This window comes from Naegleria fowleri (assembly GCF_008403515.1).
Source record: "Naegleria fowleri strain ATCC 30894 chromosome Unknown tig51, whole genome shotgun sequence".
NCBI lineage: Eukaryota > Heterolobosea > Eutetramitea > Acrasida > Naegleriidae > Naegleria > Naegleria fowleri.
Window position 1 is genome coordinate 434,516 of NW_025407983.1, and position 24,526 is coordinate 459,041.

General features: G+C 37.0%; 13 protein-coding genes across 13 annotated transcripts; 6 read left to right on the forward strand and 7 right to left on the reverse strand.

Annotated features, from left to right (window-relative positions):
- Positions 1-161: 161 nt before the first annotated feature.
- Positions 162-746, forward strand: FDP41_006269 (uncharacterized protein; the record flags this gene model as incomplete). The annotated part of the gene is made up of 1 exon (XM_044709885.1): positions 162-746. One exon carries the CDS (start codon positions 162-164, stop codon positions 744-746), a length of 585 nt encoding a protein of 194 aa, XP_044559508.1.
- A 749-nt stretch (positions 747-1,495) lies between these two features.
- On the forward strand, positions 1,496-2,653 carry FDP41_006270 (uncharacterized protein; the record flags this gene model as incomplete). Its single annotated transcript, XM_044709887.1, has 1 exon — positions 1,496-2,653. One exon carries the CDS (start codon positions 1,496-1,498, stop codon positions 2,651-2,653), a length of 1,158 nt encoding a protein of 385 aa, XP_044559509.1.
- A 141-nt stretch (positions 2,654-2,794) lies between these two features.
- Positions 2,795-4,129, reverse strand: FDP41_006271 (uncharacterized protein; the record flags this gene model as incomplete). The annotated part of the gene is made up of 1 exon (XM_044709888.1): positions 2,795-4,129. One exon carries the CDS (start codon positions 4,127-4,129, stop codon positions 2,795-2,797), a length of 1,335 nt encoding a protein of 444 aa, XP_044559510.1.
- A 78-nt stretch (positions 4,130-4,207) lies between these two features.
- On the reverse strand, positions 4,208-5,959 carry FDP41_006272 (uncharacterized protein; the record flags this gene model as incomplete). Its single annotated transcript, XM_044709889.1, has 1 exon — positions 4,208-5,959. The coding sequence occupies one exon, from the start codon at positions 5,957-5,959 to the stop codon at positions 4,208-4,210; it is 1,752 nt and encodes a 583-aa protein (XP_044559511.1).
- Positions 5,960-6,497: 538 nt separating this feature from the next.
- On the forward strand, positions 6,498-8,529 carry FDP41_006273 (uncharacterized protein; the record flags this gene model as incomplete). Its single annotated transcript, XM_044709890.1, has 2 exons — positions 6,498-7,419; positions 7,685-8,529. The coding sequence occupies 2 exons, from the start codon at positions 6,498-6,500 to the stop codon at positions 8,527-8,529; spliced, it is 1,767 nt and encodes a 588-aa protein (XP_044559512.1).
- A 510-nt stretch (positions 8,530-9,039) lies between these two features.
- On the forward strand, positions 9,040-10,292 carry FDP41_006274 (uncharacterized protein; the record flags this gene model as incomplete). Its single annotated transcript, XM_044709891.1, has 2 exons — positions 9,040-9,645; positions 9,846-10,292. The coding sequence occupies 2 exons, from the start codon at positions 9,040-9,042 to the stop codon at positions 10,290-10,292; spliced, it is 1,053 nt and encodes a 350-aa protein (XP_044559513.1).
- A 69-nt stretch (positions 10,293-10,361) lies between these two features.
- On the forward strand, positions 10,362-11,456 carry FDP41_006275 (uncharacterized protein; the record flags this gene model as incomplete). The annotated part of the gene is made up of 1 exon (XM_044709892.1): positions 10,362-11,456. The coding sequence occupies one exon, from the start codon at positions 10,362-10,364 to the stop codon at positions 11,454-11,456; it is 1,095 nt and encodes a 364-aa protein (XP_044559514.1).
- Positions 11,457-11,543: 87 nt separating this feature from the next.
- On the reverse strand, positions 11,544-12,638 carry FDP41_006276 (uncharacterized protein; the record flags this gene model as incomplete). The annotated part of the gene is made up of 1 exon (XM_044709893.1): positions 11,544-12,638. The coding sequence occupies one exon, from the start codon at positions 12,636-12,638 to the stop codon at positions 11,544-11,546; it is 1,095 nt and encodes a 364-aa protein (XP_044559515.1).
- A 120-nt stretch (positions 12,639-12,758) lies between these two features.
- Positions 12,759-15,184, reverse strand: FDP41_006277 (uncharacterized protein; the record flags this gene model as incomplete). The annotated part of the gene is made up of 4 exons (XM_044709894.1): positions 12,759-14,057; positions 14,102-14,732; positions 14,805-14,921; positions 14,979-15,184. 4 exons carry the CDS (start codon positions 15,182-15,184, stop codon positions 12,759-12,761), a joined length of 2,253 nt encoding a protein of 750 aa, XP_044559516.1.
- A 282-nt stretch (positions 15,185-15,466) lies between these two features.
- On the reverse strand, positions 15,467-17,476 carry FDP41_006278 (uncharacterized protein; the record flags this gene model as incomplete). The annotated part of the gene is made up of 1 exon (XM_044709895.1): positions 15,467-17,476. One exon carries the CDS (start codon positions 17,474-17,476, stop codon positions 15,467-15,469), a length of 2,010 nt encoding a protein of 669 aa, XP_044559517.1.
- Positions 17,477-17,534: 58 nt separating this feature from the next.
- Positions 17,535-19,190, reverse strand: FDP41_006279 (uncharacterized protein; the record flags this gene model as incomplete). The annotated part of the gene is made up of 4 exons (XM_044709896.1): positions 17,535-17,907; positions 18,021-18,807; positions 18,894-19,033; positions 19,102-19,190. The coding sequence occupies 4 exons, from the start codon at positions 19,188-19,190 to the stop codon at positions 17,535-17,537; spliced, it is 1,389 nt and encodes a 462-aa protein (XP_044559518.1).
- A 142-nt stretch (positions 19,191-19,332) lies between these two features.
- FDP41_006280 (uncharacterized protein) lies at positions 19,333-22,871 on the forward strand (the record flags this gene model as incomplete). The annotated part of the gene is made up of 6 exons (XM_044709898.1): positions 19,333-19,656; positions 19,802-20,123; positions 20,209-20,276; positions 20,370-20,972; positions 21,100-21,504; positions 21,669-22,871. The coding sequence occupies 6 exons, from the start codon at positions 19,333-19,335 to the stop codon at positions 22,869-22,871; spliced, it is 2,925 nt and encodes a 974-aa protein (XP_044559519.1).
- A 135-nt stretch (positions 22,872-23,006) lies between these two features.
- Positions 23,007-24,146, reverse strand: FDP41_006281 (uncharacterized protein; the record flags this gene model as incomplete). The annotated part of the gene is made up of 4 exons (XM_044709899.1): positions 23,007-23,418; positions 23,615-23,652; positions 23,736-23,793; positions 24,022-24,146. The coding sequence occupies 4 exons, from the start codon at positions 24,144-24,146 to the stop codon at positions 23,007-23,009; spliced, it is 633 nt and encodes a 210-aa protein (XP_044559520.1).
- Positions 24,147-24,526: the final 380 nt, after the last annotated feature.

Consider the following 24,526-nt stretch of genomic DNA (forward strand, 5'->3'; position numbering starts at 1 on the left):
GTCAATGTTTGATGAAAGACCAACAGTATGTCCAAACTGCAACAAATGTGATCACATTAAAGCAGATATTGGTTTGGTTGAAATGTTGCCGATATCTAATTTGTTGTTCTCGTCCTCATTTCGATGAGAATGTGATTCTTTCAGAACAACAAGACAACAACATGAGCGCCACAAACTCACACAAGACAACCAATTATGATTGTCAATCCTTCTCTTCCTCAACAACAACATTACCTCCAAAAAAAAAGAATCGAATTGCAGTGATTTTGAGTGAAGCGATTCGATCCTTTCTAGCAAGTTATAGTCGAATCAGACAGTTTTTAAAGAATGTGAAATATGAATCTATTGAATTGTTTAATATGACTCGTTTAACTGAGAGTGTTAAAGATTTGTATCCAGATTTTCCATTTCCTCGTGAAAAATGTTCTCAATTTTTAACCTATGAAGGATGCCATAATTGGGTTTCTTCTTTATCTTTATTTAGAGATGGTTTTGTTCAAATGAAAAGTTTCAATGACAAGATGATGAAAGAAAATAACATGACTACGAATTATTATGACATGGTCTTTCGGTTAAGAACTGACATTTTATTTGAGCAAAATGTCAATTTACTGCATTTCAGGGTGGAATTCAACAAATTCTACACTTCAGAATTATACAATTGGGGAGGATTTAATGATCAAATTGGATTTGGATCTGTGTTTCCAAGTTATGGAAACATATTCAACCTTATTGTATCATATTAATACCGTGGCTGGAATGGTAGGAGGATATCATCCAGAAACATTTCTAAGTAAGTATTATTAGTACTGTGGACTTGACTCATCATGATTGAATATCATCATTGTGAATATCATCATGGTGTTGTTGTCCTCTTTTGAATGCAAATGAAAATCATTTCACATTTCCATTTTTATCAATGAAAAATATTTCAAACAATTTCAATGATGGAATCTATTCTTTCCATCTCTCAATAATATCATATGATGGAACTCAGAGTATCATGTCACTCAAAAACATGCGTTCAAACTTCTTCCCATTGGTTATCGTGTGGTGCGTTGGATGGATTGGGCAATTCACACACTCGATACCCGAGAACCTTTTGATGATTTCGCAGAGGAGAGTTAGAGTTGTGAGAATAAAGAACGAACTCTCATAATGTTCGAAATCATGGCATCGAAATCATGATCGTGATGTGTTGAAGAGGACCATCCCCAATTCTTAATTGGGATTTTACCATTAAGAATTCTCTTCTTCTTCTTGCGCAATAGCTGAGAGGCTTCTTCTTTGAAAGGCCAATGAATTCAATGAAAATTTTTTTTTCTGCAACTTTTTTTAAATACACGAGTGTCTTGTCTTTCACCCATCACGCATCATCATCACGAGCCATGATTTTTTCTGTTGTCCACCCAAGCGCACCAACTGATGATGAGTGAAGAAGCCTTTCCTCCATCATCATCATCATTTTTTAAAAAAACACAAATTTTAACAAAAAATGTCCCTTCTCACCACCCACAAGGTTCTTGTCCCTGCCATCTCGTGTATGGCTTGGAACGGTGATAAGACTCGTTGTGCCATTTCACCAGCAAACTCTGAAATCTGGATCTACAAAACCAATGGAAGTGAAGATTTTGAAAAATGGGAGATTGAACATAAACTGACCGAACACGATCACTACGTAACCGGTATTGATTGGGCACCAAAGAGTAACAAGATTCTCTCTTGCTCTCAAGATCGTAATGCCTACGTCTGGGAATTGAAAGGAAATGAATGGAAACCAACATTGGTACTCTTACGTATTACCAAGGCTGCTACTTGTTGTAAGTGGTCTCCCAATGAAGATAAATTCGCTGTTGGAAGTGCAGCCAAGATGGTTTCCGTGTGCTTTTATGAAGAAGTCAACAAGTGGTACATTTCCAAGATGATTAAAAAGCACAAGAGTACCATCAAATCATTGTGTTGGCATCCATCCGACAATACATTGCTTGCTACTGGAAGCAGTGATATGAAGGCTCGTACTTTTAATACCTATATCAAAGATGTTGATGGAAAGAGACCCGAAGGAAAGGTCAAGTTTGGAGATTCTATTGTAGAGTATGCTTCAAAGGGATGGGTTCATGATGTTCAATTCTCTCCTAATGGTAAATGGTTGGCTTTCATTGGACACGACTCGACTGTTCAATTTGTGGATTATGCTTCACAGGATCAATCACAAGCTGACTCTCAACCAATTGAAACTCAAGTCGTTCGTCATGATAAGTTGCCATTCTATCGTGGTTTGTTCCTTTCTGACAAGGCTTTTGTTGCTGTTGGATATGATTTTGCTCCTTATGCTTTTGCTTTGGAGGGAAATAAGTGGGTATTGAAGGGATCTTGTGATGAAAAGAAGTCTTCTACAGGGGCTAGTGCTGGTGCTGGAGGAGCTGGTGCGAGAAGCGCTTTCTTAAAGTTCCAAGCTCAAGCAACTGTTGGTGCTCAAAACGCAGAAAAGAATGACAGTCCAACAACTCGTCATCACAATGTGATTAACTCCATTTGTCCATTCAAAGTTGAGGGAGGTAAGGTGACCAAGTTTGTCACTGCTGGTTTGGACGGAAAGGTTTTGTTCTGGAACTCCAGTGATATCCAAAAGAATCTTGGATTGACTCTTTAAGGAATACCCTCTTGTACACGTACATTCTATTGACACTTTTCGAATCTTTTTGAAATCACAATAAATTATTGCATCCAATCATCTTTGAGGTAGGATTGATCTTGAAGGAATTGGATTATTATATAAAAAGAAGCAACAGTTTTATTGTTTGCAATAGGTGTCTCTAAATCGATCTCTTTTTTGCTTTCTCAAGTAATAAAGAGATCTCTTTTCGATATACTTGTCAATGAATTGTTTGATTTGTTGAGAATCTGCAACTTCCCTTGAATTCAAAAAGGCTTCTCCCAATTCCTCGCTCTCTGCATCGCTTTGTTCAATCTTTTCATTTAGTAAAACAAGCAATTGAGGTGGAGCATATCTTTGTGAGAGCTGTTGTTGTTTTGCTTGCAGCATTTGTACCTGCTCCAAAATCTTGTCAACCTCCACCTTCTTTTGATCAATAGATTCTTTTGTGATGTTTAATTGTTCATCCTTTGAAACATTTCTTTTTGCAATTTCCATGTTAGCATTTCTCAAATCTTGATAGATATTCTTTGATTCTCGTGTGAAAGCCAAATTCTCAACAAACTGCTCGAATGCCTCTTGATTGTCCAAAAGTTTTTGAATTGCCTCAGTTCCTTCCAATAAACTAATTTCAGGGAATGAGGTCGGAACTGGGGGTAAACGAATTGAACATGATGAATCTTGAATAGGTGTTTGTACAGAAGAAATTGGAGGATTTGACAACGATGGAGGTATTGCATTGGTTGTGGGTATCGTGTTTGTTCCAAATGTCTGTGGTTGATGATAAACACCAACGGATGGCGACGAGGAGGAAGGAGGTGGTGGTGTGATCGAAGGAGTACCATTGTTGCTTGTCACTTTGGTAATATGATTCTTTGGCCATTCATCCAAACTGACAATTATTGGAGGATTGGTAATAAAATCTCTGAAAACTAATGACAAGACATCTCCTAGACTTGATTGTGGTGTCCATTGTCTGAGTTGTTGATGAACGACATAACCATTGTTATCTATATTTTGATGTTTAATTGTTGCGAGAGTGGTGATGAGTGGTGGTTGTTGTGGGAAAGCATGTTGCATGAGAATACGGAATGTTAATTGTTGTCCATTCTTGAGAGTGATTGGAACATCAACCACATTGTTGTCATTCGTAGAAACAATTTTGGCGTTATGAAATCGTTTAATAACAGAATCAGCTTGGAGTTGTCTTGTTCGTTGTGCTTGTTGTTGTTCAAGACTTGCAGTGTTTGATGAAGCCATCACTCCGTTCATCATCACTGGACTTGGATTTGAAGTATAGAAAGGAGAAGCCTTTAAATTAGAGAAGGAGGAATTCATCATGTTATTGGGTGGTGGTGTTGTTGTTGGCGGAATGTTATTATATCCACCGATCATCATGTTATTGGGTGGTTGTTGCTGAGGTGGATGGCTGTACCCTCCATAGAATGAGTTGTTGTTGTTGTTGGCGTACATGATGAATATTTTTATTTTTAAAAAGTGTGTTGGAATGAAACACGTTCCTCTGTCACCTTCCAATTCGATTCAAGGACCTTAATAAACAAATTCTGTCTCGTCCAAGGCACCGACATAATCTTCTTCATTGGAGGATTCATCTGAAGATGATTTCTGATACTCTAAAGGTTCATCATTGTCGTCTTCGTTGTCAATAACCACGTCATTCCGTTCAGGTAAGTGACCGTCAAGCAAATTTTGTACATTCTTAGCTTGGTAAATAGAGAAGAAATTTGTTCTCTTTCGTTTTGCATAACAGACAATACATGCTATGGAACTTCCACAACAACACAATATAAATAATATGACAACAGAGACTGAAAGACCAACAACAAGTCCAAGATTGACAGTTGAAGGATTAGCTGTCCCTAGGTTGAAAATATTTCCTTCCACTGCCAATATATCTTCTCTTGTATTATTCTTGGTCTTACATACTCGTTTTTCATATCGTTTGGGACATACAGATCTACATCTGACGGAGTCTGATTGTTGAAGAGATTTTGGGTCCTCTCCCTTAATATCACCAAGCAGTATTTTAAGACTTTGTTTGAAGTCAGGTTTTGGGTTACTTGGAATTTGCTCTTTGATATCTTGTTCTAGCTGTTTCAAAGCTTGGTCAATATTATTTGCAAGTTGGATTCTTGAATCTTTTTGCTTGTTGATGTTTACTATCTTTTGAGTAATGACAGGTTGAGAGACAGTTTTTGTTGATGAAAGAGCTGCCTGAAGGGATTGCAGTTTCTGATCAAAACCGTTTGATATTGTTGTTACAATGCTTGATTGTTTAGTTGTTGTTGATTGACTTTGAATGGAAGAGATGCTAGTCTTCATTTGTAGGTCAGCTTGTTTGTTGAATGTTGTTTGCGAATTCTGTTGAGAGTTTGAATTATTTATCTGCGTTTTAGAGGAAGAACTATTTGGTATCTGTGTTTTCTGGGCCCCATTGCCTTGAGGCTGAGATGTGGTAGGCTGAGACCTGCTGTCAAGCGTTATTTTGTTTGTTGACTGTTGCTGAAGTGAAGAGTTGACGACCTCAACATTTTGGGCAGATCTCTTTTTCGGATCTAACACGTTCGATTGTTGTTGCACCCCCAGCGAGTTGTTTTGTGATGGGGATGTTTGAGAAGGAAGTAAAATTGTTTCATTTACTTGCTTCTGAGAGTTTGTTTGTTTGTTGTTGTAATCTGCAGCTGTGGTATTAGTCGAGTTGAAAAGAGAAGACACAACTAATGTGTCATTGAGAGTTAAGGTATTGTTCGTAACTGAGAGTGTCTGATGAATTTGTGGAGGGTTATTTAGTGTTGTGTTGATCGCTATTGATAGTGTACCATTAGAGTTGAGGAGAGTGGAAGAATTTTGAACCGTTGTTGTATTTAGTATGTTGTTGAGGGTAGCATTACTTGATGGAGTGTTGTTGGATGAAAGAAGAACTTCGAAATTAGGAATATTATAAATAGGTGAGGGAGGTGTTGTTGAGGAATTAAGGGGCTTTGATATTTCAACCTTTTGTTGAGCCTCTCGTGGCCATACATCATCCTCAACAAAAACGTTGTTCGGCTGGGTGATCGGATACCTCAACGGTAATTGGTCAGCCTTCCCACTTGCAATAATATTGGTCAGTACGTCCTCTTCCTCCAGCCATTGTACCCAATCCAAAGGTTTCGAAGGGCACGAGTTTGTTATATATTGCTGAAATTCTTCTTCTGTTAGGACAGCCTTTGCACATCCTCCAAAGGCAACGACCAACAATAAAATACTAAGGGCAAAAATGACACGGTATTGTTGAGGCATTTTTAAAGATACCGTGAGGATGTGCTTGGGGGTCTTACCTCTCCAAGTGAAACCTCTCTGAAAGCCACAATGATTATAAAGGATTCTATACCTCATGTAACCACACGTAGGGCTGACTCGAGAGATCAGTTTCTCTTGTCATTCCTTCATCTGTCGTGATTTTCAACAACGCTGAAATTTACGGCGTCTCCATAATTGCTCATTACAACCGAGATGACTTTCCTAACTGATCAAAAATAAAGCACAACTACTTTTTTATAGAATGTCTTCATGTGGATGTCTCCATTACAAACCACATTAACCACAACAACCATAAAAACAAAGTCAACCACTTATCATCTACACACAAAGGTGAATCCATCGAACGTTGTCATTATTTCTTAGAAACGCAAACCACGTGCCCACAACCTTCTCTCCTGCCATTCATTGGAGAACACACCACTCTCGTCGACCACACCATTCTCATCAAATTGATCACTCCAACCACAACAACCATTCATTGTTATCATCTTCAAAGCAAGAGAATATATTCCATTCCATGCTAAACCATCTCAACGTCCCTCCTTTGGGTGAAATTACCATCCATCAAGCATTGACCTATTCCAATGACTCTGTCATCATTAATCGATTCACTGGAGCACTTGTTGTCTATTCAGTTTCATTTCCACCCTTCCTTGTATTTGGTATTGTCGTGAGTGCTCTTTTAATGGTTCGTTGGAAGAAGATGGTCCCTATCAAGAGAGCTCTCTTTGCTCTCGTTGTTTTAATTTCTCTCTTGCAATTAGTTTCCATTATTGGAGGTATCATGTATTCGGTATGTCTATTGGCTACCAATGACAAGTATTGTATGGATCCTTTTGCAATGATTCAATACGTGTGTGGTAATGCAACCATCATCTTGTGTGCCTATTGTTTCATGGTCATTACAAGAATCCTCTATAAGGTCTATTTTGATAAATCTCAATGGTGGATGAGAGGAAGAAGAAGAGAAGAAGAAATTATTTCTCCGAGTGTTCAACAACAACAACAACAACACATTGATGGTGGTGGTGCTCCGAATCAGGGTGCACAATTGTTAATTGCAACCAACAACAATAACAACCCATTGGTTAATCATGGCAGCGGTGGTGGTGGTGGTGGCAGTGGTGGTAGTGGCAACGATGAAAAAGAAGGTGGACAGGAGAAAACTCTCCAAACCACCACCACCACCACCCCAACAACAACAACAACAACTCTCACAACCACCACCACCACCACGAATTGGGTGAGTGTTGAGACTGCAAAGAGAAATCAACGATTTGGTTCATTTGTCAAATATTCAGCATTCACATGTGCCATTGTGTTGGGTATTGTTGCTCCTTTGCATCTCATTACTATTGCCATTACTTCATTAACTTCATTGATGCCTGGAGTGAGTCAAGAAAAAGCGAAATCGATTGGTTTTACACGTTATTATGTTGGTAAGTGTGAGTTGTGGATGTTGTTGAAAAAGAATACATATACCTATCAATTGATTGTTACAATCATGATGATGATATGTGATGTGTGATGGTTATTGACCAACCATACGTACCAATAATTATTTGTGATTTATCATGCATACGACATTCCAAATTTCAATTCAATTTCATGGAATGGGTTTGCATTGTTGAACAAACAATTTAATAATTTCCATTCAATCTGTCTAATACATTCTTTGATTGAATGGAATTATTAAATTGTTAGACTCTGCATTTGCTCTTAGTTATTGGGGTTTAATTTTCTTCTTTGGCATTCTCAATATTATCATTGGAGTTTCTTTGACCAAAAAGTTTGTTGGACCTGACAAGAAAATTCCTCTTCATCGTCGAAAGGCTTGTCGACAATTAATTCTTCTCAATGTATTGCAATTAATTTTTGGAGGAGTGACTGGATCGTTAGTCATTATGGCTATTTTGACCCTCGTGCAATATGAATTCTATATTGCTGGTATCACTCTTCAAAGAATTAGTATTTTCTGTTTTGCCATTGCACTCACTTTCATTTATGGTCCATTGGATGATTTGGATTTGAATAAGACTGGTGCAACAATTAAGAATGTTGTGTCCAACAAACTCATTCCAGCAAATCATGTGAATAGTAGTTCCACTAGTGGTGGTACGAGTGGTGGTGGTGGTGGTGCTGTTGGAGGTCATCATTCTTCAAAAAGAGGAGGAGGAGGAGGTTCTTCTTCTTCTTCTCAATTACCTCATTCCTCGTCCTCTTCCTCCACCTCTTCTAACAAGAAGAAATTCACTTCCGTGAAATTGGATTCTATTCCTAATACCAATAATAATAATAATAATAATAATTATATTTGTTCAGTGGAATTACAGAGTCCAATAACTGATTCCTCTTCCACCCCAACGACGACCTCAGTAAGCATGCCTCTGATGAAGGAGCAACAAGAGAGATCCTCTTCCTGTTCACCAGCAAGTACGACGAGTTCATCCAATTCAGATCATAGCCATCAACCACCAATGATGACCACTAATGAAATGTGCTCAAAGAGTGGTGGTAGTGATGGTGGTGGTGCTGTCAATAGGGTGTAACAAGATGGAATTCCAAATTCTTCATCAATCCAAAACACAACAACAAGAATAAATTGAACAAATTTCTTTAGAACAACCCTGTTGTTACAATGTGTGGATCTCATGGATGTTCCAACGTGAACACGTTTTGAATTTGTGGTCTTATTTTGAGAACCAGTCAAAGACATGTCCCTGTCATTCCATCTATCACAAAAAAATATCACAACTCTCAGAGTTCCGATTCAAGTTACTCCCGACACTCCGTCAACAATAACAACCACCACCACCAAAGAGAATCAACTCCACTTATCAAAGTTTTTGCATCAAATTGAATTTGACAAGAGATACACATCCTTCACCTCAATACGCGTATTAATAGTCATCGCACAAGTACAAATCAAACTCCCTCTCTCGGGTAACACCAAAAGAACCGCACACACACACTCACTCCAACAAGAACCCTTTCATCATCCTCTTGTCTTTGAATTTGCATTCCCAGAGCACTCTAACTCTCCTCCATATATAACAAAAATGATGATCGGTACCATAGCGGACTTGGCAAGCCTTGTTCAACAACAACAACAACAACCACCACCACCACTACCACCACAACAGCCTTCTTCTTCTTCTACATCCTCAGTAACAACCACAAGCACGGAATTGGCAGTTCATCCTACTACGACCACGACCATCATCCAACCAATAGTAGCAACATCAACAAACCCAACAACAAACTCACCTTCTGCATCAACAACAACAACCACACGACCCACCAAGAAATACAACACAGGAGGTTCCTCCAAAAAGTACATTCCAAGCTTCTTCTCCGAAGCAGATTGTATTGTTGGTGGTAACAATTATGATCCCTACGATCAACAACCACTCCTCACTCCCGATGAGGTAGTCATTTCTACCAAAAATCTCATCTTTGAAAAGTATCATGGAGAAAATCACTTGTTGAGTTCTTTAAAGTACACTCTTAGAGTTTGTACAGTAAATTGTGGATTGCCAGATATGTGGGTCAAGATTGAATTAGTATGTGGTAATTCAAATACTCCAATTAAATGTGTAAAAAAAGAACGACGTGGAAAGAGAGGGCTTAAGGGAAGATGTTATCAAGAATTTGACATTTCAAAGGTTTGTGGATGAGTGAATGTTTATGAATTTTATAATCCTTTGGATTTATTATTGTCACACAAAATGATTTGTAAATGCATTGATGTATGTACACGAATCCATGATGCAATGAATGAACATTCATTGAACAAAACAATGTACATCACGAACGAAACAAACCATCCTTGCATATACCAACCGTTTATGTTCATGAACATCAGCATGGATATTTAAAAGCTAAATTAGAATTTCGTTTTCGTGAAACAAGCAGTGACAATGCATCCGATAAATTCAGACTTAAATTGGACATTTACAATGAGACGACGTGTTTACTGACATTCCTTAGTCCTCGATTTAGAACTGTTGTGAGATCTCCACAAAGAGGAAAGTATAAATTATTGAGAGAACAATTAGAAACGAAAGGAATTACAGGGATACCTTATGAAAAGCCAGAAGATGAAAAAAGTGATCATCAAGATTCATCCTCTTCAGCCAATTCCAAATCACAACCAATTCTGGCACCTCAAGATTCTGCAGTCTTGTCGAACTTGACTCCACTGTTAGAAGCTGCTATTGGTTTGGCAAGCGCAACTGTTTCGACTCCTTCAAGCAACAGTAGCAATCAAAGTGCTGGAAAACGAAAACGTGGAACCCAAAAGACAAAATAAAATTGAATTGTGAATCATCTTCCGAGAGTTGACGCACCCAATTCGGAACTTTTTTCAAATTCAAAAAAAATGTCGAACTCAAAGAAACAAAAATATGAGCGTTACATCGACAAGTCTTCTATCCCAGGTCATGAAGAAAAATCATCATCGGGAAAGACAAAATTCAACGTAAATCAAGCAAAAATTGATGACGTTAAAACGGCATTGGAAAATGATACCAATGCCCCATCATGGTTGAAAGGAGGTGCCTACACCGAAGAGGACAATCCACATGGTCTTGCTGATCGTTCCGATTTTATTATTCTATTTCCACAATATAGAGAACAATATTTGAAGGAGAATATTTCTCAAATTGAATCCACATTGGCTGCTTCACCCTACTATTTAAAAGTATCATTAAATTGCAAAGAAGGTAAAATGGTAGTGGAAACAACGGAGAAGACTTTTGATCCTTTTATAATATTTAAGGGAAGAGATTTTTTACAGTTAGTAGCAAGAGGTGTTCCTTTCCAACAAGCTAAGAAAGTTTTGGAAGATAATGTATTCTCGGAAGTGATAAAGATTGGAAATTTGTGTAGAAACAAAGAAGTTTTTACGAAAAGAAGACAACGATTATTCGGACCTGATGGATCTACTTTGAAGGCTCTTGAAATTCTTACAGGATGTTTCATTTTCATACAAGGAAAAACAGTGAGTGTGATTGGAGAAGTGAATGGCATTAAAACTGTCTCTGAGGTCATTACTGACTGCATGAATAATATTCATCCCATTTATCATATTAAACAATTGATGGTAAAGCGAGAATTGAAAAATAACCCTGAATATGCAAATGTACCTTGGGACAAGTATTTACCTAAATTCAAGAAGAGTGTCAACAAGAGTATTGTGAAGAAGAAGAATAAGAAATTGAAGCCAAAGAAGGAATACACACCATTCCCACCTGCTCCTGAAAAGAGTAAGAAAGATATTGCAATTGAGACAGGTGAATATTTCTTGTCTGAACAAGAGAAGCAACGAAAGAAAGAGGTTGAAAGAATTGAAAAACAACATGAAAAGAAAATTGAAAAGAAGAAAGAGAACGAAAAGCTCTATCAACCACCAAAAGAGGAAGAAATCCAAAGAAGAGAAAAGTTGATAGTGTTATCGAGTCGGATGACAGCTTGATTCAAAATATTTCACAAAGACAAGCCAATGGGCTTATGGCTCAGCAAAAAAAGAAAACAAAGGCCTCAGATTTTATCGACAATTAAATTATTCTTGCCTTTTACTTAGAGTATCCAGAATGTCTTTCACTTCTTTTGTTAATTGATGATTGTCGCCAAGTACGTATGAGAAAATGCTTTGAGCCTTTTCCAAGTATTGTGTTCCCTTTTCACAATCCCCAATGAAAACAAAATATAATCCACTCACTTCATAGGTTTTTCCAGTTTCAACATGATTTTCTCCTATTTGTTCAAGCATTGTGTTAAGGATATGTTCAAACATTTTCTCAGCATCAGAGACTTTGTCTTCATCTAAATCTTGAAGGGAAGTTTTGAAACTCTTTTTCTTGTTCTCGACGTCAGAAACACCGTCAACTGATTTGTTAAGACCCTTAAACAGGACAGCCGACAATTGGTCATACCAAATATCAACAACTTTTTTCATGAAAGATATTCCTTTTTCTGACTTTCCTTGCATAGAAACAAACACGTTGCCTAAATTGAAATACGCAAAACTAGTCACAAGATCATGAGTGCCATGATCAAGAGATAAATAATATACACTGGCTGACATATTTTCTACCGCCTCATTAACTTTTCCTTGCTGTACATATAATAATCCAAAATGTTGATGTAGCTCAGCTCTAAGATTTGGAGAACATTTTTCCTTATTCTTCATGCATGTCCAATTGGCAATTGAAAGATATTCCTCTGCTTGTTTGAATTGACCCATTTGTTGACTTGCCTTTGAGAGGAGAAAATAAGCTTCCACTTGTTGCAGCGCGTCTTTTCCATATAGTTTTTGAATGTATTCAAGTGCTTTCAACCCTCCAACAATGGCTTTTTTATAATCTCCCTCCTGCAAAATTATTGAGCTCTCACTTAGTGCCACTTCAATAATTGCCTCCAAACTTAATTCAAGTTGTTTGATGTATTCTTGTTTCTGTTGTGCTGTGGTTCCGCTGAAATTTCCTTGCTGAGGGGAGTTTAATTGAGCGATCAAATCATTAAATTTTTGTTCTAATTGCAACCAATTCAATCCCGATCGTCCTTTTGTTCGACCACCCATGTCTCCTCCATTCTCCGATTCTTGGATTGGGTCCGAGAGAAACATGGATGTTTTTAATGGTTGGGTGGTTGTCATTTTTTTGGCGCTTGAATTGTTTACAAATTTGTTTCAAAACAAACAAATAATTACATGCCACAGGAGAAATCTCATCATACTAATGCTCCCATTAATTGCAAATAAATAGGTAATCAAAATTTAATTCTTTCTTACTAACCCTCTTGAGGAAGGGTACTCTTCAGAGGTGGGGGCAGTCCTCTTGTCTGTTTTAGGTCTTGACACTTTGGTTGGATTGGAAGATGAAGGACGAGACTTTCTCTGAACCGATGAAGTGACCTCAGGCTCAAAGTTTGTGGAAGCATACACAGAGACTGGTTCATGCTCTTCCATATAACGATAATCTTCAGTTGTTCGCTCAGGCATTTCCATCGGTAAATCAATAATATTATCAGCTTTGTAACGTGGATTGGGATTTCCAAGGACAGAATATGCTACAGGTCGTTTTAAACCTGAAGCTGAAATGGGTCGATTTTTTCTTTGGTGATTTCCTGCTAAGAACACAGATTGAATTTTCCATTCATCTTCCTCGTCATCCCAAACTGCTCGTTCCTCAATTTTCTTAACTTCCTCAGCAGGAATGAAATGCTCCATAATTTTTGTTCGTAATTTTAGCTCTCTTTCCAATTGTCGAATAGTGTACAAGTAATCCTCTCTTTCTTGTTGGAATTCCTTTTGCAAATCAGAAATTTCTGCCTTTGCTGCTTCGAATTTTGACCAAAGCTTTTTAAGCTTTTTGGTTTTAACTTGAACCTCATCTTGGATGCTTGTGTATTTCTCTTCCATTACTAGGTTCTTTTCTTGTTGTTCTTCCATCTCTCTTCTTAATTGAAGTTCCAATCGTTCCTTCTCTTCTAATGCCTGTTTTTGTTTTATGAGCTGCTCTCTTTGCTCTTCGTTGATTTGCTCCAGCTGACCTCCTTGTACCAATCTCGATTGGAGTTCCATTAACTTGTTTTGAATTTCAAGTTTGTGTTTTCGTTCTCGTTCTAAAGCTTCATGACGTGCTCTTAACTCATTTTCAATCTTTATACGCTCTTCCTCAATTCTCTTTTGTTGCTCTAACAATATCTTCTTCTCTTCTGCCGACTTTTGTTTCATCTCTTCAATGATCTTTTGTTTTTCCTTTTCTTTTTCAAGTTTCATTCTTTCTAATTCCTCTTCGTTAACTGATGCCGACAAAACCATTGGCTGAGAATTGTCACTCACAATAACAGTCGTTGTAGAACTTCCAACAACAACTGGAGCCTGTGATTGGGCCTGAGTTTGTTGTAATTGAGCTCTCAAATTTTCAATTTCTTCTTTTAATTGTCTCAACATGGCATCTTTTGGATCTTCGTTAATCTTGGGCTTGTTTTGAATATGTTTGGCTCTGTCCGCATATCTCAACGTCGAAAGAGTTTCTTCATAGTTAAAATCAGCAGGTGAAAAGTTGGCAACCTTAACAAAGGGTTATCAACATTTTGAATAATTAAAATACAAACCATGACTGTTTTGGTGTTACCTCCAAGAGAGTCTTGTAATAATCTGGTGAGCTTCGAGTCTCTGTATGGTACGTGTTTTCCTTTTCCTTCAACAAGTGCAGAAATAACGTTACCGAGAGCGCTCAATGATAAGTTAATTTTACATCCTTCCTTCAATCTGTCTCCTGTTGCACCAGTCTTATCTGCTCTTTCACTTCCTGCCAAATCTACCATGTTAAGCTTTCCGGCTCTAATATGTACCTTCTTGTCAACAAGGCCATCAACCGTACTTTCAATCTTAATTGTAAGAATTGAGTGAGATCTACTAGAGTCCTTGTTCATATTCGTTTCTCCTTTTGCTCTGTTTTTTGAACCTATTGCTAAAATTTTGTCTATTGCTTTGAGTTCTTTTACAATAATATTATTTGCTTTAACGTCAACACCTTCTTTCGTTTCTTTCAGTTCAAGTTTCTTTCCTGCCTCGGATTTTGGCACAAGTAAATCTCTAATTTCCTCGTTATAAATTTCAATCATTGACACGCTAATAACATAATTCTTGTCCTTCGGTGCTTCATCAATCAATTCAAAAATTCTGCAAAAAGAGTTGTAAATTAATCCTCTAAGTTCTGGCGGTTCTGGCTTTCCTTCCATTCTGTTCAATGTTTGTGCCGAATAATTGCCAAAATTGATGTTGCAATTATAAATGATTTTCATGATTACCTACGTGTGTGTCTTTCCTGAACCAGTTTGTCCATAGCAAAATACAGTACCATTGTATCCGTCCATAACACTTTCAACGATCGGTTTGGCTGTCGATTGGAACACCTCAAGTTGAGTTGCACTTATTGTTTGTTGAGCTCGACGGTGAACAATTTTGAGTGTATGTTCCAATACTTACTCCATATCAAATACAGCATCAAATGTAAAAGGTGGCTTCGGAGGCTCATTTTCGTTCTTGGTGAGAATAACTTGATTGAGATTCTTATCAATTTCAACGCATTTCTTTGATTTCTTTTCAATCTCAGTCTGATTGAAGGGTCTGCATCTCACGCATACTTTCACGCTTTCCAGCTTTTCTTTCAGTGCAGCAGCTCCTGGAGGCATTTTCCGAAGTGTTCAATGATGATAGGGTGGTCTATGATGAGAGTATACAATTGTATGTAGTATAGCAACAAGACCCACTATATTTTTTTGTTTGAATGTTGATTATTTAAATGTTTGTACATTGGAATGGCGGGAATGACTGTCTAGAGAAAAATGGCTTTGAGATTTTGCAAGAACGAAACTATTCCCAACCTGAATATATAAAGGGATACAAACAAATTTGATATTCTAAAGAACATGAGTCAATAATAACTTACATCAGAAAACTTTAAATATTCTTTTTTAATGGCTACAAAAATCTCTATGCTCAATGAATTGATCTTTGCGAATTTTTCTTTCCTTTGTTGTGTAGGGCATGATACAAGGTTGACGCAAATAAACATTTACCTTCTCATTCGTATGGACTTCAAATGTCATTTCTCCAACACCTGTTACGGAAATCCAGCCAATGCCACCAATACAAATATCCAAGATACTTTCTCGTCGGGTGGTTCCTGTCACTTTAAATTTGAGAGGTTTGTTCAATCCATAAATTGGGCTTTGCTTTCCGTCAATCGGAGGAACCATTTGATATTCCATATTTGGTGAGTCTTTACCGACATGATTAGCATAGAACTCATCTGCTTTCTCAATCGATGTGCAGTGAATGGATAGCTTGGGAGATGTGTACACTGAGAAAATACATCGATTCCAATCTTCATTTTTCACATTATCCTCGATATAGTCTAGTCTAAATAAACCAGATAAGAAGAAACATCTACCTGGCCTCAATCTTACAAATCTTGGATTAATGACATCTCTAGGCGGTAAAATATATTTCCAATCTTCATATTTTAAATAATCAGTAAACAGTTTTTGATGTGGATTGAGAACTCCAGGCGTATCAAATAAATTTGCTCGATCACCAGTTGCAGTGACAATGGGAAATGAAATAGTTTTAAGGGTTGTGCCAGGAAGCGCGGATGTTGTGATTGCAATGTTACTCTTTCGTGTTTCAATCTGTTGTTTGAATAGCTGATTAATAAAAGTTGATTTTCCAACATTCGTACATCCAACGACATAAATATCACCTCCTTTTCTATAACTGTTCATCTTTTCATGGAGTTGGGCCATATTCGTTCCTGTAGTGCTACTCACAATTTCAATGCCAACAAGTTGAGATCTTTCTTCTGGCGTTTGGAACAATCCAAAATCTTTCTTTAAAATTCTTCTCACCCATTCTTGCAAACGTTTATAAATGAGAGCCTTTGTTTTTTCTTTTTCAGTGGTAGGCTTTTCATCGAGAGATCGGCCTTTCAATAGTAAATCAGCCTTATTGGCAACCACGAGAACGTTATGTTTTCCAATGATGCTTTTTAAATTCGGAATGATCGAGCCATACGTATCAAACAGATCAATAATTAAAACAATGAGAGCTTTCTTGTTGAGGCTCGCAATTCTTTCAAATACGTGTTTCACTGCTTCTTGATCCACGGATACTGTACTATATACACCGTAATTTCTTAATTGATGGCATCTCTGGCAAACCAATTCGCTCAAACTATCATCAATTAAATCTTTTGCTGACTTTCCTTTGTGTTTGATAAACTTTTTGTAGAGTTTAAATTCGTTTTCATCCATCACTAGAAATCCACCTGCCGAATTTAAAGAACTTAATGATTGGGATCCTAACATCTGTTTCGCCTTATCTTCGCCTACTTTGTTTTCTGTTGCAACTTCAGAAATTTTTAAGTGTTCCAATTCTTGTTTCTTTTGCTCGAGTTCTTTGAATTCCTTTTCAAGCTTTGAAAATTTCTCTTGTTCTTCAATTCGTTTATCAACCGCGTTTGGATGAATGAATCCAGGTCTTTCAGGATCTGCGGTTTGAAGAGTGGCCCCACAGCCTGTGCAGTGAGCATTTCCTGCAATGATTTCAGTGGCATCGGAAAGCTTGACGTGTTTCAATTTAAATTCATGGCTATGTAAAAGTCTTTTTTTGTGTTCGACAGCCCCGATGGCTTGTTCAATAAATGCTCGTCTGCTTTTGGATGTTACTTTTTTCACTTTTACATCAGAATGATCATCTGAAGATTCGGAGTTGACTTTTGCATTTGTGGATAATAAATTTACAGAAAAACATCGATGTTGTTGATCCGATTTGAAAACGTTATTATTGTGTAAATTATTATTATTCAAATTACAAGTGGATGTCAAAGTCGATATCCAAACAGGGTGTGCTCTGTATTTGCAAGCAAATTGTGATGGCAGTAATTTAACCCTTTCAGGCTTGAGGAAGGAACCAAGTTTGTGCATTTTTTTTGTTGAACAAAAAACCTTCCGGATCCATCAAAACGTTAATTATTTCAATGGTCTAATAGTCAAAATCACGATATCTTTTCAATACCTTTGGTGCAATGAGAGCCCATCCAAATATGCCCATACAGACCCACTGAGTTGCAATTTTTACCCACATGGCTGCGAGCGAATGGTCCACATACCATTGCTCATCTTGCATGCTTAGAATATCCCAATTGGCTAACACACAGGACATGTAACAACTGGAAAACATGAAAACTACATGAGCATAGAATAGTTCTGAACATTCGGCTCGTTTTGCATCATCGTCTTGATCATTCTCATCCACCTCTTCGTCGTCATCATTGTTGGTGGACTTGTTGTCATCTGGATGTCTACTCATCGTGAAAAAACTTGAAAAGCTTAATCCTGTTGATATGGCACTTCGACTATCATTTGTTACGCCAAAATGTGAAAATTATTTTGGATATAAATGATATGAGGATGTGTGAATATAGCATAAAGCGTCATCTCTTGACAACTGTTCTCAACGGTAACTTACACAATTGCAAAAACTGTAATAAGCACACTGATAACTATGGTAATAATTGAACTTGCTGTGCTATTGGTTCCGCCTTGTTGTGAGAAATCTCCCAAAGAATTGCATGCCTTTGATGGATCAGAAGTGAGTGCCGACCAGCACAGAAATGCAGTATATAAAAAGATTAGTCCTGTAGGATAAATGCCTCTCTTTAACACCATGGCAATGATGGTCGAGATCACCGCTGCCACCACTGTAAATGAAATAAAGAAACGATTCAAGTGACAGTCTGCCCCTGCTCCAAAGAACACAAATTCAACTATAACAAACGCAACAGCGAGAACGTAAAACAGAAATGCAATTGCAAGCATCAAGTAATCCCAAAATCCATAAGAAGAGTCGTCTCCCTTAGCTCTGAACCACTCTGCTGAACTAAAAGAAAAATCAATTAAAATAATTAATTGCACAATGATAAATATACAAGCCATGACTAGAGAAAACCAAGCAAATCCATATAAAAAAACATCAGGAATAAAGAATGGAATTATCATGAACAATGTAAATAATGGTAACTTCACTATAAACCATTTGTTTTGAATATAAAGTCGAACTCTGTCTCCTACACAGAAAAGTCTTGAAGCCAAAAAAGCAAACAATAAATAATAGCAAAAGCATCCAAAACAAACTCGATAAACAGCATATTTTCCTTGCACTCGTGAAAGTACACTCGATAAAAACCAATTTTTTACATCTTGTCCAAACGGTACATTGTCAAAAAATCCAAATAATCCTTCCCTTAAAAAGAGAGCTAGTAATGATGATCATCATTGCATCGTTAAAAGTTCAATAGCAAAATGGATCAATATAAGAAATGTTGAAATATTTAAAACCAACCCACGAGAAAGGCAATCACTAGGAATGATGCATAAACGGTCCGAGTCAAGGTGAGCCTTCGAGGTTTGATGGCTCTCAATCTTGATCTCCATCCCGATTCCTCTCCTGTATCAATATCAATATATGAAGGCATTATTTTGCTAAATTATTATCATCATTCCGAAGGTCATCGGTTATTGATGCTCATCATGTTTTTACGATCACATACTTGCAAGTATCTCGCCTGTGCGCCTGCGAGAACAAAGAAATTGTGCGTAATGCTTTTTTTTGTGGTTCGAATTCATTCCAATGAAACATGAATTGGAATTGGAACCACAGGTTGTCTCGTTCAATCCTATCGTATCGTTTGCCCGGTCATGGTTTCCCATCTCTTTCAGGAATGTCGGACAGTAAAAGGCTAGCCTGTCGCAATCATCATCCATTCCATGAAAAAATTCAAATGATTCCGAACACTGCCACACATGACAATGCATGTGAGGACGACCATCCATCATCAGGCGATGAAAAACTACGTATTCACGAGTCCATTCTTTCTGAAGGACAACCTCACACCGAGCTGAACAATTCATCCGTGAATTCTATTGGCTCCTCCAGAATGACAAGCCCAAGAAGTCAACCATCCTCTCCGTTCCAATATTCCATAATTAAACCGTTAGGCAAGGGAGCAAGTGGAAATGTGGTTCTTGCAGTGATGAATCAAAAGGAAGTGGCCATTAAACAAATTATGTGTCGGAATGAACGTGATTTAAATGTTGCCATGAAGGTGTGTGCATTTTAGGCGAAATTACGGAAATTGTGTTCACCAAATTATTGTTTATTATTACTACTTCTTGTCATGATGGAATACACCCATGAATTCGGTGTCTTTTATGAATGGACTACTTGACAACTGACACATGCATCTACAGGAAGCTTGGCCTTTGCGAAATTTGAGTCATGAAAATTTATGTTCTATTGATGATGTTTTTGTTGAGAAAATTCTGTTAAATGGTGTTGAATGCTTTAATGTAAATTTAGTAATGAAATATTTCAAAGAAGGAGATTTTAGCATGTTTTTAAAACGGAGATGTACCAAAGATGGCAAACAATTTCTCACACAAGAAGAGGCTCTGTCATTTATGAAACAAATGGCAAGTGGTCTTCATTACTTGCATTCCAAAAATTTAATGCATAGAGATTTGAAGCCACAAAATATATTTGTTTCGAAAGAACAAGAACTCAAAATTGGAGGTATGCAATTTAAGCTTATTCTATTCGAATTCTTATGTGTTGGAATTATTTATTTCATTGGAATTGCTTTTGATACTCATGCTAGATTTTGGATTAATGAAAGAAATGCAAAATTCATTTACTTACACTGTGACTGGTACTTTGAAATATTTAGTAAGTTTTCAATCTATATTCATCATAATTTTCTCATGACACTCCATCCTAATCATCACCATCTCATCATATTCTCATTTGTTCAAACAAAAGGCTCCAGAAATTTTGAATCAACAACCTTATACCTACAGTGCTGACATTTTCTCATTGGGATGTATTTATTTCGAAATGTGCACATTATTACTAAACAACAGAACTCTCAACGTTGAAGTATTCAGAAATAAGAATTTTAGTGAAGATTTACTTAATCAATTGAATATGCAATTTTCACATGTCGTTTCACCTGACATGGCACGACTCATTACCAAAATGCTTGACATTGATCCCAAAAAGAGACCTTCTTCAGAATTGCTTGTGACCATTCTCGAAGAACTCACGAAAGGTCATTCATGGAATTTTTCAGAATTTTCAATAATTTCACATCATCATCAAAAACAACAACAACAAGAATACGATTCCATCTTCTCCAGTGATGATGTTGTGAACAAGAAACAGTTGACTCAATCTCCTCACCAACGGTCTCGACGAGTAGCCTTGGCAATATCTAAAATCGCTTTAACACCTTTACAAAAATTATTATATGGAGCTGGTGTGAGTCATCTGTTGATGGAACCAACCATTTATGCTGACTATGATGGAGCTGAAAGTAATTTAGCCAAATATGGAATTGATATGGAATCCATGAGCAAGCGATGTGTCTGTAGCCATTTCAATGCTGCACATTTCACACAACATTTTGAAGAAATTGAAGAATCCATCGACGATGCTTTTTTTTGAGAAGATGGATCGATCGAAATGGATACATTCATTTACTTTCAACCAGTGGTTACTCATTCTCACCTCTCCCTCTATTCATTGTTTACCATTATTTCCACATCATGATCCTACAAAGAAAACAAAGGAATGTTTTATAGATGTCACCTTAATGACCTACTCGTGGTATACGACACCTCAATCCATGTTGAAAAAGTGTTTCGAGTTGGTTCATGATCTTCCTGAACAATTCTTTGAGGAGTCTTTATGGAAGAATTGTAGTGATCCTTATGATACACAGAAGAAGGAGGAGGAGGAGGAATTTAATTTCACATCATCAGCATCATCAACAACAAATACAGTATTATGGTTTGAAAATGACTATCAATTGGAGAATGAAACATTTCCCTATTGGAGGTATTGCCGATCACTTGGTGAATACCGACTATTCTCATTGATTGAGTTTTTGGTGAAGGTAGGTTTTCGTTGTAATGATTATTGTCTTGATGATTCATGGAGCGTGAATTCGATGAATGATCAACACGTGTGTGTGATTGCCATCATTTTAATTGGCAAATTTGTCATTATGATTTTCTTCTCACAACCTATCATGATCATTGCATATCATCCAACACACAGTGGTTAAAGAATCGAATTTCAGAATGGACCAGTAACATGTTTGAATTTTTACAATACCTCTCGAAAGAAGCCTATGAAAAAAGAGGATATCTCTCCATGGCTGATTCTATCTTCTCGATCTGTTCACAGGCACAAAGTTTTCAATTGAATCGTAGTGAAATTCCATTTCAAGTCGATGCATTAATCTTTGAAGCTTGTGAAAACTTTCGATTGGAACAATTGAACAAACTCAAAGAAGAATATGGAAGTAAAGAAACACCCGACGACGTCATGTTTGAGAAATTGAACACTCCTGAAAAGAAAAGACTCTCAGTTCCTGTTCCAAGAGTCAGACTGTCTCAAAAAATTATTGCTCCACGTCCAATCATTTCTGGAACCATGTTTTTAAGTGGATTTACTTGGCAAGCGGTGGACACTGTTGAATTAGCTCGTCAGTTGACTCTTCGAGATTATGACTATTTTAAGGTAATTTCGATTGAAGAATTTGAATGGTGGGAGAAAAAAAAGACGTTGCATGCCAATTCTAGAGAATGCCACAAAGTGTTGGAAATGAAACGAATTTCAGATTTGACAACATCCATGTTTGTTTCCTCAATATTAAGTCAAGTCTATTTGAAGAATAGAAAAAAGACACTTTCAAAATTATTAGAGTTGTGTGTGGAATTATTCTCTTTGAACAACTATTTTGGAGTGAATTACTTATTGAATGCCATTCATCATCCAAGTATTGATCGATTAGAATTTACTAAAAAGGAAATTGATCAAAAGAAATGGACACAGTATGAAAAAGTTTTTAGGTCCATGAAATATGAGTATTTAAAACTCTCTATTCTTGCAGTGAGAAATGAGACGTTTTTCATTCCACACATTGATACTCATGTGAACGAAGTGATTTTATTGAACGACCAAATGCAAGAAATTATCACTCTCTCAAAAAGTAGCAATGATGATGATGACCATTTGGATCCTTTGAATCATCATGGGAATGAGCAGTATGTAAATTGGAAAAAGATGAGATTGAAGAGGCTCATTCAAAGCCCACTCTATGTAAAAAACATTTCATGTCGATTTCAGAAAGTATTCCAAATTCAGCAATTATTAAGAAAGGACAAGTTGGAACAGTTTGATTATCCCATGGAACAATTTATGAAGGACAGCTTTGCAAGAGAAGGTCTAAATTGCAAACGATCCGAAGTGTTGTGACACATTTCAATCACTTGGATGAACTCGAGAGTTCTAAATCTTGAGGACATTCAACATTCTTGGATTCATTCAAAAACAATCTCTGAACATTGATCATGTGATGGATCTAGATTCCACTACTTTATTACTTCTTTATTACAACAAGTTACATGTCTTGTATGTACTTCTCTGTGATGAGGGAGACGATGATTCCTTTGCTTTGGTTAAATAGGCTCGAATGGCTTCATCAAACACTTTTTTCACATTGTCCTGAGTTTTGGCTGAACATTCTACATATTTTAGAGCCTTAATTTCTGCTTGTAACTTTTCACCCATTTCCGTAGTGATGGGTTGTTTACCCTTATTTCTCAGTTTTTCAACTGTTGCTTCATCTTCTCTTAAATCACTTTGTGTGCCCACGAGGATGATTGGAGCAGCTTTACAATGTTTAGAAACTTCTGGAAACCATTTCAGTCGAACATTTTCATAGCTTGCTGGAGATACAAGAGAAAAACAAACAATGAAGACCGATGTGCCTGGATAGGAGAGTGGACGAATTCGATCAAAACTAAATAATGATGACATTCATCGATATTGTTATTATAATTTGAAGAGATTGGGGTAGATTTAATTATTGTTTGAGATGGAATAGAGTTGAATAGATTTGAGATTATCGATATTATTATTAATATAATTTGAGATGGAATAGATTTAATTATGTGAGATGCAATTGAGATTAGAGTAAACAAAACACAACAACTTACTCTTCTTGACCAGCAGTATCCCATAGACCTAAGCTTGTCTAATGATATATGAACATTGGAAATGCAACAATGATAGAATTGAAAGAGTTGGAGTGTGTCTGTGAAACTGTAAAGCACTTACCCTTTGTCCATCCACATTCAAATTTACTGAATAATTATCGAATACTGTAGGAATGTGTCTATCATGAGGAGGATTGTAAATGAATGATTATATAGGTTATATTTGTATATATAAATAGAATTCGAAGGATGCATGTGTGATAAAAGACACAATACAGGAAAGAGTCATTCATAGTGGTGGTGGTTGTGGTGGTTGTGGTGGTTGTGGTGGTTGTGGTGGTTGGTGGATTATTATGTGATGATGATTTCTTTAAATCTGTCAATGAACATTGTGCTTATATACTTACTCCTCAGAGAATTTTCCTTTGGCATAGACGTAGAGAAGGCAAGTCTTTCCGACTGCACCATCTCCAACCACCACACATTTAATGTGGGTCATGGCATTCTTTGAAGTTCGGTTTGGGTTTGACATTTTGGATTTTCAATCAATGGAAAAGGTCGAGTTTGAAGGGAACTTGTGGTTGTTGAAAAAGACACTTTGTTTCTTTTTTATATATTTTGTGAGAAAATTGAGAATTGCATCAGTGAGCGCTCTCTAATGGTGTTTAGTGGAGGACTCTCGAACACAGAACTCATTCCTAAGGTGACCTTATCCGTCTTTCAAAGGTAGGAAATTACCTCACCTTTTCAGCATGGATAGGTTGGAATATGGCATTTGACGTTGCGACGTCCAATAATTATTTTACCACTCAAAAGCTACAGCATCAATGAACTTGGAACTGCCAGTACAGTTTTCATGGAGAGAAGAAAATGAAATCCTCAATTTTCACTACGAGATAATCGTCGAGTTCA